This window comes from Furipterus horrens, unplaced genomic scaffold, assembly GCF_987537825.1.
Source record: "Furipterus horrens unplaced genomic scaffold, mFurHor1.1.pri manual_scaffold_2, whole genome shotgun sequence".
Taxonomy (NCBI): Eukaryota; Metazoa; Chordata; class Mammalia; order Chiroptera; family Furipteridae; genus Furipterus; species Furipterus horrens.
Window position 1 is genome coordinate 159,501,194 of NW_028327172.1, and position 15,440 is coordinate 159,516,633.

At 36.0% G+C, this 15,440-nt stretch overlaps 1 protein-coding gene and 1 pseudogene across 1 annotated transcript in view; one reads left to right on the plus strand and one right to left on the minus strand.

The window, feature by feature from the left end:
* Positions 1 to 15,440, minus strand: part of LOC150019815 (putative ATP-dependent RNA helicase DDX10) — a 313,984-nt gene that overhangs the window by 271,955 nt on the left and 26,589 nt on the right. Inside the window, exons 8-9 of the mRNA XM_090266690.1 lie at positions 13,238 to 13,400; positions 8,066 to 8,150 (exon numbers count right to left, since the gene is read on the minus strand). Of these exons, the coding sequence (XP_090122816.1) occupies positions 8,066 to 8,150; positions 13,238 to 13,400 (248 nt within the window). The remainder of the gene's footprint in view (positions 1 to 8,065; positions 8,151 to 13,237; positions 13,401 to 15,440) is intronic.
* Positions 708 to 1,264, plus strand: LOC150019816 (mitochondrial import inner membrane translocase subunit Tim17-A pseudogene; annotated as a pseudogene).

The following is a 15,440-nucleotide window of genomic DNA, read 5'->3' on the forward strand; positions in this document are numbered from 1 at the left end:
ACAGAATATATAAAGACTGTACACTAGGTTTAAGAAAGAGAAAGACAGGGAAATACATCTGCAGTCGAAGATCTTGGAAACATGAACAAGTATATCACAATAGGCTCAACAGTTTGACAAATGAAGTCCATCATTCAATAACTGGAAGAAAGCAAACTGGCTAACATATATTGCATAGAAAGCTTCTAGAACACTGATAAGAACAAGGATTTATGGCATTCCCAGGTCAAATGTGGAAATCATTAAACACTATCAACTTTCCCCAGAAAAATATTTTTAAGACTTAAGTTTTTAATAGATTTTGAACAAAAAGAAAACCCATTTAAAAGCAGTACTGATACCACCTAGAGGTATACTTTCAGGATACTGAGTTAACTATGATTAACCCCATTTTACAGAAGAAACTGAGACTTAAAGAGATTAACAACTTTTCCAAGGGTACATAACCATCAGATGACAGAGCCAAATCCAGTTTCTTGACTTTTATGGACAGTGTCTGATCAACTGTGCTGTGGGATATGTGTCTCTTATGTCCAAATAAAGAAGAAAAAAATGCATATATTTTAATGCATGATCATGAATGATAGCAAATTAAAGTGATCTACCTTACTTCTCCAAGTACCTGGCTTTCATGCAGTCTAAAAGCACTGCATGGGAGGAGCAGCAACTAAACTTCATTAAACAAAAACAGATGCTTTGGGGTCAAGATGGAGGAGTATGCATGAGAGCCCTGCCCCTGGCCAACTGTGATGACTGTGGTGGGGTCTTTACGATGGGTACCACAGGTGGTGGTACCTTCCAAGCAATCAAAGGTTTTCGCTATTCAACAGTGGGAGTAAATCACAGGCTACAAGGGAGTTTGACAGCTATGAAAACCAGGGCTCCGCAGCCGGGAGGTAGCTTTGCAGTCTGGCAACATCTGTTTTACATGATCAACTCAGTATGGTTCAAGTCAGAGGGAAGGAGGGACCCTAGAACTCCACCATGAGTGGAGATTTAACAGGAACCATCCTGACCACAAGAAATGGACCAGTGGCCATGGCTGAGTCAGCCGAGACGGATGGCATTCTTCTAGCTTTAACTAAAGGAGCGAGAAGATTTATTCTAGCTTTACTCTAGATTTAATTAAAGATTTGCCTCTGCACAATTTCCCAATGGTCTTCAGTTTGCTAAAGGCCCCTCCCAGTTGCCTTCAGCCCAGTTATCTTCACCTTTTGGAGACTATCAGCAGAATCAGCAGGACTGCTCTAACAGAGTGAGCTAGAGTTCAAGAAAAGCTCTCAAAACATTAAGTTGTAGACTGTTCTTAAAACCACAGGTGAGACAACTATGGCCAAATAGGCTACAAAGAGACATTTAGCACTTTCTTCTAAAGGAGCATGGGGGTGGGTGGGGTGTTAAAAGATAATCCATTTATTTATTCACCTTTGGACTGCATTGGTGATCAAAGTAAATGTCTACTATCTTTAAATGAAAACATGTTAAGTGCTGAAAAGATGAAGGACCACAAGGCAAACAGCAGTGAGACTGGCCATCATTTCTTTGGGAACTTTTGCCTGGCTTTGTGTTCTGCTAGTCAAACAATAAGGACTCCTGGACTCCTGGAACTTGCTTCTTCTTTAAAAAAAATTAATAATAATAATACCACCACCACCAGCTGCTTTGGGCACACTGGCAAGAACACAAGTTGTAGAGTCAGAAAGACCTGAGTATAGTCTCAGCCTTGGTACTTCCTGATTCAGTTTGGACATATTTTACCTCATAACTGAGTAAGAGTTCCCTAATAAGATCTCTTCCATGAGGCTATTATAAAGGTTAAATGAGTTTATTCATTATTCACTCAGATATTTATTGAGTGTTAGGAAGTGGCTAAGCTCCCTGTGTGGGTGCAGGAGAGGCAACAAGTCTTCCTGGCTTAAAATAAAGTATTGCCTCACTTATTGCGGGTATTACGTTCTAGACGCCCCCATGATAGGTGAAAATTTGCGAAGTAGGAACATTACATTTACTTTAGTATTTATATATATATTAAGGCTTTATAAACCCTTCCCACACACTTACAAACCGTTCTTAGTCCCTTATTAACATTTCCCAGTCCCTTATTAACCTTTTCCACACTTTTATAAACACTACTTATGTTCTTAAACATATTCTACACTCTTAAACCTACGTAACTTTAACATACGTATACAGTACTGCAAAATCCTGCAATATAGCAAAAAATCCATGATAAATAAGTAAATATAATATTTTTAAAATCCTACGATACAGTGAGGCCGCGACAAGTGAACCGCGATATAGAGAGGGACTACTGTAATAAAAAATATTAGTGAAATCTCCCCATGAGCATACTAGTGAAAGGCCTCCTTGGGAATAAACATCATAAATTTGCTAGTGTGAGAGTCCTCATCTATGAGATATTAATAACAGGATGTACCAGGTTTACAGTCTATGGATTCAAGAGGTAGGTCACTATAGTCAACCTCATAATTGAATACATCAATGGCCCATTTGTGTAAGTGATAAGCTACACATATTGCTCAGTGACTTTAAGGTTAGTCTGGGCCAGAGCACACCATGATGTGCAAGAATAGATGAGTGCAACTGTGATGGAAGTCCTAGACCTTTTCCTGCCTCCCATATACCTCGTGATTAGTTTTTTCCTTGAAATTATTAAAGTTTGACACAAGATGTATTAGGCAGCTTCTAAAATGATTCCCAATAATTCAGGCCTCCCAGTATTCACACTCTTGTAGTTACCCCCTACACAATGAATTGTGCTAATTTGTGTAACCACTAGGAAACTACAGATAAGATGGAGTGTGACTTCCAAGTCTAGATCATAAAAGACATTGCATCTTACTCCTGTTCCCCTCTCATTTGCTCTCTCTGATGAGGCCAGCTGCCATGCTGTGAGAAACCCTAAGAAGAGGACAACAATGTACAAAGAAAGGAACCAAGAAGCACCTCTGAGCAGGTCAATGAGGAAACAAATCCTGGCAAAGAGCAAATGAGCTTAGAAAAGGATCCATCCCCAGTTGAATTTCAAAGTGCTGTGTGATACCTTGACCGTAGCGCGCACACACACACACAAAATAGACTAAACTAAGTTTTAATAGATTAAGAATATATGATTGACCAACAGCCAGAGACCCAGATGACCCACAGAAACCATAATACATATACAATTCCTTACTTTAAGCCACTAAATTGTGGGGTAATTTGTAAAATTGAAATAGTTCATTAACATATTATATAAGATCTCTAATTCATGCATCTGATTTGAGAAACTAATTGTGTTATCTCAAGTGTCTACTCTGAGTGAGGCCCTATTCTAAGCACTCAGGGCACCTCAATTAAGTAGACAACCTTCCTTGCCTTTATGAAGCTTACATTCTAGTAAAGAGACCAAGAAGCAAACAATACAAGTAAATGCTCTAGTATATTTAAAGGTGTTAAGTACTATGAAAAAAATATATAGAGCAAGGTAAGGATGAGTGGTTGAGGCAAGGTAAGAAAGACAACCATGTGGATACTTAAGAAAAAAACATTCCAGAAGAAACAAATAATACTAAGGCCCTAAGACAAAAACATGCCTGGCATGTAACAGAAACAGCAAGACCAGTGTGAAGCACAGCAAACAAGTGGAGAATAACAGGAAATAGGGCTGGAGGGGGGATGCACAGTATAAGACCATAAGATCATTGGCTTTTACTCTGAGTGAAATGCAAAGCCATCAGAAGAGTAACATGATATGACTTGTGTTTTAAAAGGCTCACTCTGCCTGCTGTGTTGAGGACAGCAGGAAAGCAAGTGGGAAGTGTCTGGGAAATAATAGGCTCCTAAGAAATATCAGCCCCTTTACCTACGTCAGTGGCTAGAATGGTCATCCTCTACCCCAGCTACTCAATGCTTGTTGATGCAAAATAAAGAACTGCTTTTGCCCATTTTTTTAAAGCTTTAAATTCTAGATACTAACAAAGGCATAAGGCCATGTAAAGAAACACCAGCCTCTATATAGGTGGAATGGACTTTAGACAGACTCTTTGTAAATCTAAGCTAAAGGAATGAAGAAAGTAAGAATTTTCACTGGCAAAGATTGTTCCTATCTTAAAACTAAGATACACATAGTATGCTTCAGTAAATTAAGGCTCATGGAAATTTTCTTTTCAGTTTTATTATTTTAATTTACAAACCAATTAAAGACATATAAATTTTTCTTCATTATATATTCCGTAAAGTACCAGCACTTTCCACAAAACAAGCATCATAAACTCTTCACAAGTTATCCCATTAGAAATTTAAACCACTTTCCATATGCGTATTTGCTGTGGTTGATCCGAACTGCTCCCAGTGAGTGTGCAATGAAAAGAACTGTCCTCTGCTGCCCCCTAGCGGAATCACCTAAATCACTCCCAAACAAAATCTGAGATCCACAAAATGCAGCCAAGGTAATAGGGCGGAGCTGGAATATCCCTGGATTTTACCACTACTGTACTCCAGAAAACAAAAGTTATATAGACTCCCATCTTTTATATATCGATTCCCAATATAAACAGTTACATGAAGACCTATGGACCTCCCCCTCCTCCCCAAATGAAAGCATTTAAAAAATTAGAAGTATCTGATATATACCTACTTTGTATTCACAAATAATTATTTTCAACTGGGTGTTTTTATAAGAAGTTAGAAGAGCTTGATTTTGTGAGTACCAAAAACTGCAAGCCCTAAAGACAATCACTTTTAAGTGGTAAAAGTATTACAGAATACAGCTTTATAAAACCAGATTTGGATCTCTTGCCTTATTTGTCCCTAAAGGAGACCAATGTGTTAAAAAAAAAAAAAAAAAAAAAAAAAGGTATGGATGATTATGGAAAACAGAGGGAAATTTTTCTCAATTGTTAAATATCAAAAGAACTTTAGACAGGTGAATAAATTAAAACAGAATAAGTAGTTCAAAGCAACAAGTACCCGAATCATCCTTTATTTTCACTTAGCTAAAACAAAGAAAGAAAAACTGATTTCCTCAGACCTTAGCTATTTTGACACAAAGCACTGAATTCATTTCTCTATATTCATATATTACAGTTCAATTCCAAAAGCAAACACTATCTGCCAACCTGGTTTTAATTACAGCATATACAAATGTCTTTAATTATTTTTAATTTTTAATTTAGCCTTTATTCAATTCAATTATCCGGGCTCATGGCCCACGAAACTTTCTAATTACCTCTAAACCCATTAATGGCAACTTTTAAAAACTGCAATTTAGTCATTTTTTACTAAATTGACAAAGAAAAAAATAAACATTACATATCCTAAACCATTCCATTCACTAGACATCTGAAAGTGTCAATTCGAAGTATTTTTAATTGCTTATGAAGGCTCAAACAGACTTGTAATTTAAAAATTAATGACCACATTAGAAATTGCATTACAATAGTTTTTCAAATTAGTATTCTCTCTCTTAAAACACAATCTTGGTGCTGTTGTACCTCCTCTTCATCTCCAGTCATTAAGACTAATTTCATGTTCACCATGGCACGTTCAACTACATAACTTTTTTAAAAAATGTTTTATCCTCACCCCAGGATACATTTGTTTATTGCTTTTAGAGACAGAGGAAGGGAAAGAGAGAAACATCAACGTGAGAGAAAAGCATAGATATGTTGCCCCCAATGCCTGGACCAAGGATCATAAGGGACTCTTACAAACCCAGACTGGGGATCAGGGATCAAGGACACAGCCTGCAACCTAGGTATCTGCCCCAACCGGGAATCGAACCTGAAACCTTTCTGTTATGGGATGACACTTCAACCAACTCAACCATACTGGCCAGGGCTCAACTACATTAAGATTTTTAATAACTTCTCCAGAAAAAAGAATCTGAGATATTTGCCCTTCGTGGGCATTTTCCTGAAACACTAAGATGTCCAATAATCCTCATATAGGAAGAATAATTTTAAATACTGCTCAACATTTTCTATAATGGAATCAGTTTTCCCATCTATGTCAGCACCAATGGCACATCTAAAAGCCTGTATGCCCTAGTCTAATATACTAGTGAGAGACTAGCTCCCACTTTATCTACCTAGAGGCCCACAGGTCCATGGGTACCTGTACAAATCCATACCTATTACACATTTGTTGAGGAGAATTCAACAATGGAGAAGCATTCATTCCAACAACCACAACTAAAAACTTTTGAATATCTCACTATAGAAGATAATCTGAACATGTACCCAACATATCAAAGACCACTGATACACCATGCACCTTCTTATAAAATGAAAAACAAGGCTACTATTCTACCTAGGTCTCATTTACTTAGATCCCATTAAAATCGAAATGTCATCATTCTAAAGGCAAGTTTGTCTGAATACAGAGAGAACCCAGATCTAACCCCATTGCTTATTCAAATTATATAACTGCAATAAAAAAAAACTTACTTTTGAACACTCTGGTACATATATTCTATTTTTAAGTTTTGTTTTTCACTATTGTACTATTCTCTCTTCTCATATTGGTCTAAAGAAAAGCATTTAAGTGAGTACCCATGTGCTAAAAGTTAATAAATTCAAAAAATATTTAAGCCCACTTAAGCCGAAACAAGAGAATTCACCAGACATAAACAAAAAGAAAAAAAATTCTTTAATACCATCCAAGAATCATGGACACAAAGATATTTAAAAGCACTAATCACCAAAGGGACTTCACAGATAAACAAGGGATAGAGAACACTTGGGCCACTTGCTGAAAGAGATGGAGGCAAATGGAAGAGCAAACCCTGCTGGAGAATGAGTCTCTGCTTAGATGAGGATTTAAATCTTGGGTCCAAAAATCCTGCCACCCTTGGAAATCATTAAGCAAAAGTTGGTGGTTTAAAAATCCGAAGTAACTGTTGTTCCAATTAGTGTGTCTTCCATCATTAAACATCAGTGTTTCACAGACATCCCTATTATAAACACTCAGTCATCCAGTTCTGATGAGAAAGAAAGTGGTAACAAAATGGAAAACCAAATAATCAATCTCTGGCTAATCATAATTAACCATAATCTTATTGTGATTATTATTTAGGCTGTTTCTAATTCTTTTAACCATTGCAAATATTAGAAAGATGAACATCTTTACTGAAACTTTTTTATCTCTTTATTTTCTTAAGATCAGTCTGGATGTGTAGTTACTGAGTCAAAAGGAAGAACTCAAAGACTTTGATAAGAATTACAAAATGCTATCCAGAAAGAGGCTAACCATTTACAGTTCTACCGGCATCATTCATCTCCCACCTTCCCTGCAACCTCAATACCAATGACACTTGTTATTCTTTTCATTCATTCAGATACCTTTCTGTGCCATTTACTCCCAAATGATTAAGATTTTGCTATTCTTTCCCAGATAGTTTCCCCATAGCTTGCTGGCATACATAGGGTGCTTTTATAGGGTAGAAAGTGGGGACATATAAAGAAAAGGGAGTATTTCAGATTAGCCTCCAGCAATGTCTCTAATTTCCACACTAGAAAAAAAAAAAAAGAAAAAAGGAAGAGAGGAACCTGCAACTCAAAACCACATTCCCTCGCAGAGCCCACACCACAGAAGGTAAGAGCGCAGATCCAGACTAGAGGAGTCAGAATACCTGGATTCAAACCCTGGCTCTGTGGATCTTAAAACAAATCGTTCAACTGCTCAGAGACTCAGTTTCCATTTCTGAAAATAGGTATTGAATATAACATTCTTATACCTTACTGAAGTGTCATTAGGATTCAGTGAGATGATGTTCAATAAGCAGTTCTTGTAAAAAGCCTAGTAAGTAAAGAAAGTTAGAACAAATAAACTAAAATAAAGCCTTCATGTATTTTTCTCAGCAGTAGCCATCAAATCTCAGCCTTAATGACTTTCCAACAGCTGACCAGTTGCTCTTAAACTACACCACAAAAATGCCAAACAAGTACTCACTTACCTGAATTCCTCCATTCATTGTCTGTAGTTCAGGAAGAATTTTTTTTTTTTTTTTTTTTTTTTTAATTTAGATAGTACCGCAAGCAAGGAAATGGGCAAGTACACCTACCTGGCAGTTCTACCTGCTCGGTGAATATACGTGTTGGCATCTTCTGGACAGTCAAATTGAAGAACCCAATTCACAGCTGGGAAATCTGTACAGAAGGAACATCAAGTTAGAAAATCAGTTTAAGATCTGCCCTGCTGCACTATTTTTATTTTACAATATTGCTTGCCAGGACTTTCTGTCACATCAAACTGATAGATAACATCTGTGAACTCTATCAAAAATAAAATTAATTGCATGAACCAAGAGATAATAAACACTTCTTTGAAAAGGGGAGCTAAAATTAATAACAGTGTTTGCATGTGAAGATCACTTCTTATCTGACACAGTAGTGACAGACAGCTTTGTATTAGACAAATAATTAAATATCCTGATATTTAATAACCTAAAAGAAGCACTTCTCATGGCTCCTACTGAACTTACATAAAACTGGTTTGTAAATTTAAATAAAGGTTTATTTTTCTTGCTATTCCCATCTCCATTCAAATTAAGTCCCTCTCCTAATTTCCTAGCAAAATCTGTTGTGAACTTTGCAGATCACTTTCCATCATAGAAAAAGGACTGAGCACTTAAAAAAAAAAAAAAGTAGGAGGATAGTTAGATGAAAAAAAGGAAATCTTTAGATAATTTCTAAACTTGAAAATTAAGAAATGGCAGGATAAGATTATTACTTAGAAATATAAAAAACTAAATACCAACAGAATAGCAGATTTAAGTAGTTGCTTCTGAAGAGTAAGGAGGGGTAGAGTAGGGATTGCTTTATCTCATAACTCACTTTTACCTATACACAAATGTTGCTCATTAAAAAAATAAATTAACTGAGAAAACTTAAGAACAAAATAAAGTTTAAAAAAGATACTGGTATATTCTAAAGAAATACTTAAACATTTACATAAGAATAGAGCTTCAGAATATCCAGTGCACATTTTTGGATTAAAAAGGCAAACTTGAATGTCCTTTACTCGAGGAATAATTATATAAATTCATACTATGCCCTGGCTGGGTAGCTCAGTTGGTTGGAGTATCATCCCATACACCAAAGATTGTGAGTTTGAACCCCAGTCAGGGCACATACCTAGGTTGCAGATTCAATCCCCAGTCAAGGTGTACACAGGAGGCAACCAATCGATGTGCGTTTTTCTTTTTTTTTTTTTTCATTCTCTCACTCTCTCTAAATCTCTCCCCCTCCCTCCCTCCGAACACCTTCACTTCCTCTCTCTCTAAAAGTCAACAAATATATCCTCAGGTGAGGATTAAAATAAATTAATTAAAAGTAAATAAATTCATGCTATGACAATCTACAAAATATATTGGATCTTTATACATCAACGTAGAAAGACTTCAAAAGCAAATCATAGACAAATGCATAATATTATCTATGTAAACTTCTTAAACACTCAAAAAATTACTATATGTTGCTTATGAATACATTCATATAAACTTTTTAAAATAAACTAGAATAAATGCTCTTGACCTTTTTGTGCTATAGCTGAAGCCTATGAACCTTTTCTTTCATTTTTTTAAATTTTATTTATTTTTAGAGAGAGAGAAGGGGAGGAGAGAAACATCAACTGGTTGCTTCTTGCATACGCCCCAATTAGGGACCAGACCTGCAACCCAGGCACATACCCTTGGATCAGGAATCAAATTGGCAACCTTTCACTTTGCGGAATGATGCCCAACCAACTGAGTTAAGCCACAGAGATCAAGACTGAACTCTTATGAAGTAAAACATATAGGACTACAAAAGGAAAATTATAATGAAATATAAACATTTTTTATTAAAATTTTGATAGTTATATATATGCTTGTTTACTAACACATTAAATAACTTTAGTTGTGGGTCTGACTGATAATCACCATAGTATCAAGATAGTAGAGAGTAAACAATATTCCAAGATATCTGCAAAAACTATAATATAAAACTATTTCAACCTAGAATTCTAGTCCCATCCCAATCATCATTCAAGAATAAGACACAGATATGCAATAACAAAAAATTTACCTCCCATGTAATCTTTCTTAAGAAGTTATTAAAGAATTTTTTTTTTTAAAGAATAATTCAGGAAAGATCTGGAAAAAGGAGTCCCAGGATAACAAATGTACATCAGGCTTATGGAGCAACCAGTCTAGACTGGAGCTGGAGACAGAGACTCCCAGAAGAAAAAGTCTTAAGAGAAAAAGAATCAGACTGTTTTTGAACTGTTAAGACAGTTCATCTACTGGGATACTTGAGAACCATTAGAACTAGAAAACAAAACAAAGCAAATATTAATTCTTAATTCAAAGAAAAAAACAAAAGAAAGTACAAAAGAGGAAACAATCATAGAATACTACTTCCCTTAGCAACAATAACACAGTCAAAACAATGTAAATGCAAAATGTTGATTCTACCAAGTCATGATATAACAATATAGTCTAGAGAGCTTAAAAACATGCATACTTATCTACCACCTCCAGTTACATGGGAATAAACTAATGTGGTATCATGAGATATGCTTTAAAATACTAAAATATTCCAAGAGGAATAAGGAGAAGGAAAAGAGGAATCATGAAAAAGATAGTTACTGAAAGTGTGTAGTATATTACAGTACATTAGACTTCTCTGTGTGTTTAAAATTTGTCATAATTAACACAGTAAAATAAAGTGATTGAAGAACTCTAATTACCACCTATTTATTTTCATCTCATTTATTCTTATCTCCAGTTTTCCTATAATTACTTCCATACCTCACTCAACCCCCACAAAGCCACCAGTTGTATATTATCACAGTGGTTTTTCGAAAGTTTAAATACATTAATTATGATTTTAAAATAAAAACTAGAATGCTTGGTGAAAAGGTTGACTTTCATCAATTTTTCGTAAGTTGTAATACTAAGTTTCCGGTTACAAAGAAACACTTTTTTTCATATCTTTTAACTCTTGGTTTTCTTTTTTGTTGGCACCTCATGATTCTATGATAATACTTATTATCATGAAATAATAAGAGCACAAGATGGAAATACTACAAAAATATACACTGATGTATCCTTTTGTTCTTTTTTTTAAGTATATTTTATTGATTATGCTATTACAGTTGTTTCCATTTTTTCCACTTTGCCCCCCTCTGCCTGGTACCTCCCTTCCCTCCAGTAATCCTTCCCGACCTTAGTTTATGTCCATGGGTCATGCATGTAAGTTCTCTGGCTTCTCCATTTACTTTACTATTCTTAAGGTCTCCCAATCTATTTTGTACCTACCAGTTATGCTTCTTGATCTCTGTACCTTTCCCCTGTTCTCTCTCTTCCCTCTCCCCACTGATAATCCTCCATTATCATTATATGATCTCCATTATCTATGGTTCTGTTCCTATTCTGGCTGTTTGCTTAGTTTTTGTTTTTCAGATTTACTTGTTGATGGTTGTGAGTTTGTTGTCATTTTACTGTTCATAGTTTTGATCTTCTTTTTCTTAAATAAGTCCCTTTAACATTTCATATAATAAGGGCTTAGTAATGATGAACTCCTTTAGCTTCACCCTGAGAAGCACTTTATCTGCCCTTCCATTCTAAATGATAGCTTTGCTGGATAGAGTAATCTTGGTTGCAGGTCCTTGCTTTTCATCACATTGAATACTCCTTGCCACTCCCCTCTTGCCTCCAAAGTTTCTTTTGAGAAATCAGCTGACAGTATTACGGGAACTCCTTTGTAGATAACTCTCTTCCCTGGATGCTTTTAAGATTCTCTCTTTATCTTTAACCTTTAGTATTTTAATTATGATGTGTCTTGGTGTGGTCCTCCTTGGGTCTAGCTTGTTTGGGACTCTCTGTGCTTCTGGGACTTATATGTCTATTTCCTTCCCCAAATTAGGGAAGTTTTCCTTCATCGTTTTTTCAACTAAGTTTTCAATTTCTTGCTCTTCCTCTTCTTCTGGCACCCCTATGACTCAGATGTTGGTACATTTAAAGTTGTCTCAGAGGTTCCTAAGCCTCTCCTCATTTTTTCGAATTCTTATTTCCTCATTCTGCACTGGATGACTGTATATTTCTTCCTTATGTTCCAAATCATTGATTTGAACCCCTGGCTTCCTTCCCCTCACTGTTGGTTGTATGTGAATTATTTTTCATTTCATTTAGTATAGCTTTCACTTCTTCCCTTATGCATTTGCTGTACTCAATCATTTCTCTGAGTATTATTATCACTGGAATTTTGAATGCTGCATCTGTTAGGTTGACTATATCCTCCTGGCTTAGTTCTCCCTCTGGAGCTTTGATCTGCTCCCTCTTTTGGGCCACAGTCTCTGTCTCCTCAACTTGACAGCCTCCCTATAGCTTACTTCCGTGTCTTAGGTAGAGTTGTCACACCTGTTACATTGTAAGGGGTGGATCCTTCGGTCTTCATCAGTGCTGGGCAACACATTTTACCACCTTGTATGTGGAAGAGGGGTCTAAGAGGAAACAACGCCTCTTCCTCAGCACTCACCCCTTTTCCAGTCACTTCTCCTGCTTCCCATATGCAACTGGTGCCCCTCTAGCTATTGCTCTGGTGATAGTTCCCAGACATTCTAGGACCATGGGGGCCCTCTAAGCAGACTCTCCTGAGAGACAAGCAGTTTCTTCCATTGCCCCAACCCCCACCGGTTTTCACAGTCTGAAGCTATGAGGCGTTATTTTCCCAGCACTGGAACCACGAGCTGTGCGGTCTAGCCTGGGACTGGCGTCACTCCCCATGTGTCCCTCCCAGCATTTATAATGTGCAACTGCTCGGTCAGCCAGCCAGCCATAGCCACTGCCTTGCTGCTACCACCACACTGTGTCCTCTCCCCTCAGCTCCCCAGCCCTGCCCCTCGTACCTGACTGGATGACTATTACTTCTTTACATCTTTGTTTGTTGAACCTCCATGCAGTTCGATTTTCTGGTAGTTCTGGTTGTTTTATGTTTGAGGTAGATGTAATCCTTCTTAGTGTTGTGCAAGGAGGCAGAGGGTGTCTTCCTATGCCTCCATCTTGGCTAGAAGTTCACCTATCCACTGATGTATCCTTAATGTTAATCATCTCAGCTACCAAATCACTTGTTTTTTTTTCTTATAAGAAAGCCCAATTATTTGAGTTGAACTGTCTGAATTCCCAAAATCTACCTATTTATGATCAAATTACATTTCCCATGATCACAGAATATTTTCTCGTAAGCTTTCTTACCCAGCCCCCTGGCTGCAATATCAGTAGCAAAAAGTACTGCAGCTCTCTTGCGAACAAATTCATTATAGACTTCCATTCTTCTCATCTGCTGCTGTCGACCATGCAGAGCAAGGATAGAAATCCCAGGACGTAGCCGGCAGAACACTCGATACAAATATTGAACCTAGGCATTAACAGGAAAATGAATTTAATGCTTCTGAGTAGCAGTAGCAAAGTAAGCTACAAGATGAACAGTGTAAATATATTAGGAACACAAGTTTCACTAATTAAAGATATACAGAGCAGAGAAAGAAATACATAGTAGAGTTATGGTGTTAAAAGCATGTTTGCTCACATTATTTCCTAAAACGATTCTGAAAAGAAATATGCCCCCCCTTACATTTTTAAGTTTATATCTGATATTTTTCCAAATGTAACTGGTTGCAAAAAATGTACTATTTGGTGTATTAGCTATCGGTATTTTAAAATAAATACTTAAAACTTCTTATATGTACCCAAAAGATTCTAAATAGCAGAGGAATTTGATAGCCACTAAAAATTATTTTTTAAATATGTAAAAATAATGAGGATACTATGCATAGTTAGAGAGGGCCCCTCAATTTTGTTGCGAGCCTAAAACTGTTCTAAAAAAACTAAGACTTTTTTTTTAAAGTTAAAACAATGTGAAGAAACTCCTCTTTAACAGTAAACATTTTTACATCATTTCTTCTCCTCCTTGAACTCTTATTTCTGGACCCCACAGAATTTTATCTTTATAATTGTATGCTTTAAAGTTTTTTGAATACTTTATCAAAATTCATGATTTTCTGTAATACAACAAAACTATGTATATCAGTTTTAACATTTTAAAATTTCCTGTGGCCATAAGCTGCATTAAAATTTTTTTCTTGGATTAAACTATTACTACAATTATTATTAGTATAGAGCTGAGCAAAGCAAGAAATGCTAGAATTTGATTTTTTTTTTAATCTGTTAAGACATAAAAAATAATTTTATAGTTGTAAGATCTGGAAGTTATACAATAATGGGTGCTATGTCATCTCAACTTATGAATCTAAATGGGCCTGATTGTTAATAGTTTTAACTATTTGTCTTTATGTATTCATAAATGATTACTATGGATTGCTAGACTGAGACTAAGTACAGCATCTTTTTATACCTATTTTCTCTTTCTAATGTAGGTATTAAGAATATCTCTTCGCAGAAACATAGGAAATGGACGGGAATGAACTTTAAAGTTCATAGTACTTCAAAATCAGGAAGGAGATTTAACTTGGAGTGGTAAATACACAATACAATATACAGATAATGTACTATAGAATTGTACACCTGAAACCTATATAATTTTATTAACCAATGTCACCCCAATTAACTCAATAAGTTCTTAAAAAATTATAAAATCATAACAGATAAAATTATTTGTAATATTCTATCAACTAATAACTCCATTAAGTCTCCCTTCAAATTTTATTGAACGTAAAGAATGGGAAACCACCTTGAATACAATATGACTTGTTACCTTGTTAGTAGAGTATTCACTTTCTGAGCAGCGATCCTGGTGCCATAAAGGTTCTCTGACCATGAGACAATGAACCAATAAAGTTACAGATAGATGGCCACACGTCTTTCTTTTGTAAAGTTTTAAAAAGAACTATCATGAAAAGAAGATGGGAAGTAAGAAGCTGCAGACCACAAATGCCCCCACAGGCAAACCAACCTCAGAAAAATAGATACGGAAATTGAAGAAGTGCAAATTGAGTCCATGAAAACTTTCTGCAATTGGAATCTCCCAAATCAAGCCTGACCTTGAATTCCTGCTCTTGAAAAAACTGGCTGAGGTGGAAGATGTCTATAGAATAAAGCCTAAGTCAGAAGTTTAAATTTTAACTCAAAATTTTATAGAAAACGTCACTGGCAGGTTTGCAGCAGGCAGTGACATATTCAGTTTCCATTTTCCAAAGATCACTCTTGCTATAATGTGGAATGACCATCGCAAAGAAAGTAAAGGAATGCAGAGACCCACCAGGAGTAAGAAAAAGTTACGCATGGTTCAGAGTAAAGTGCCACACGAGGGGTGGTGAAAAGCGGTAGAGCTAAGGAGAGTTATCAACAGACTGAATATGAATAAAGATGGATAAGAATTAAAAATTCAGTCATTTATCAAGATGAGGAAGCAGATACCAGGGAAAGAAAATATAAAATT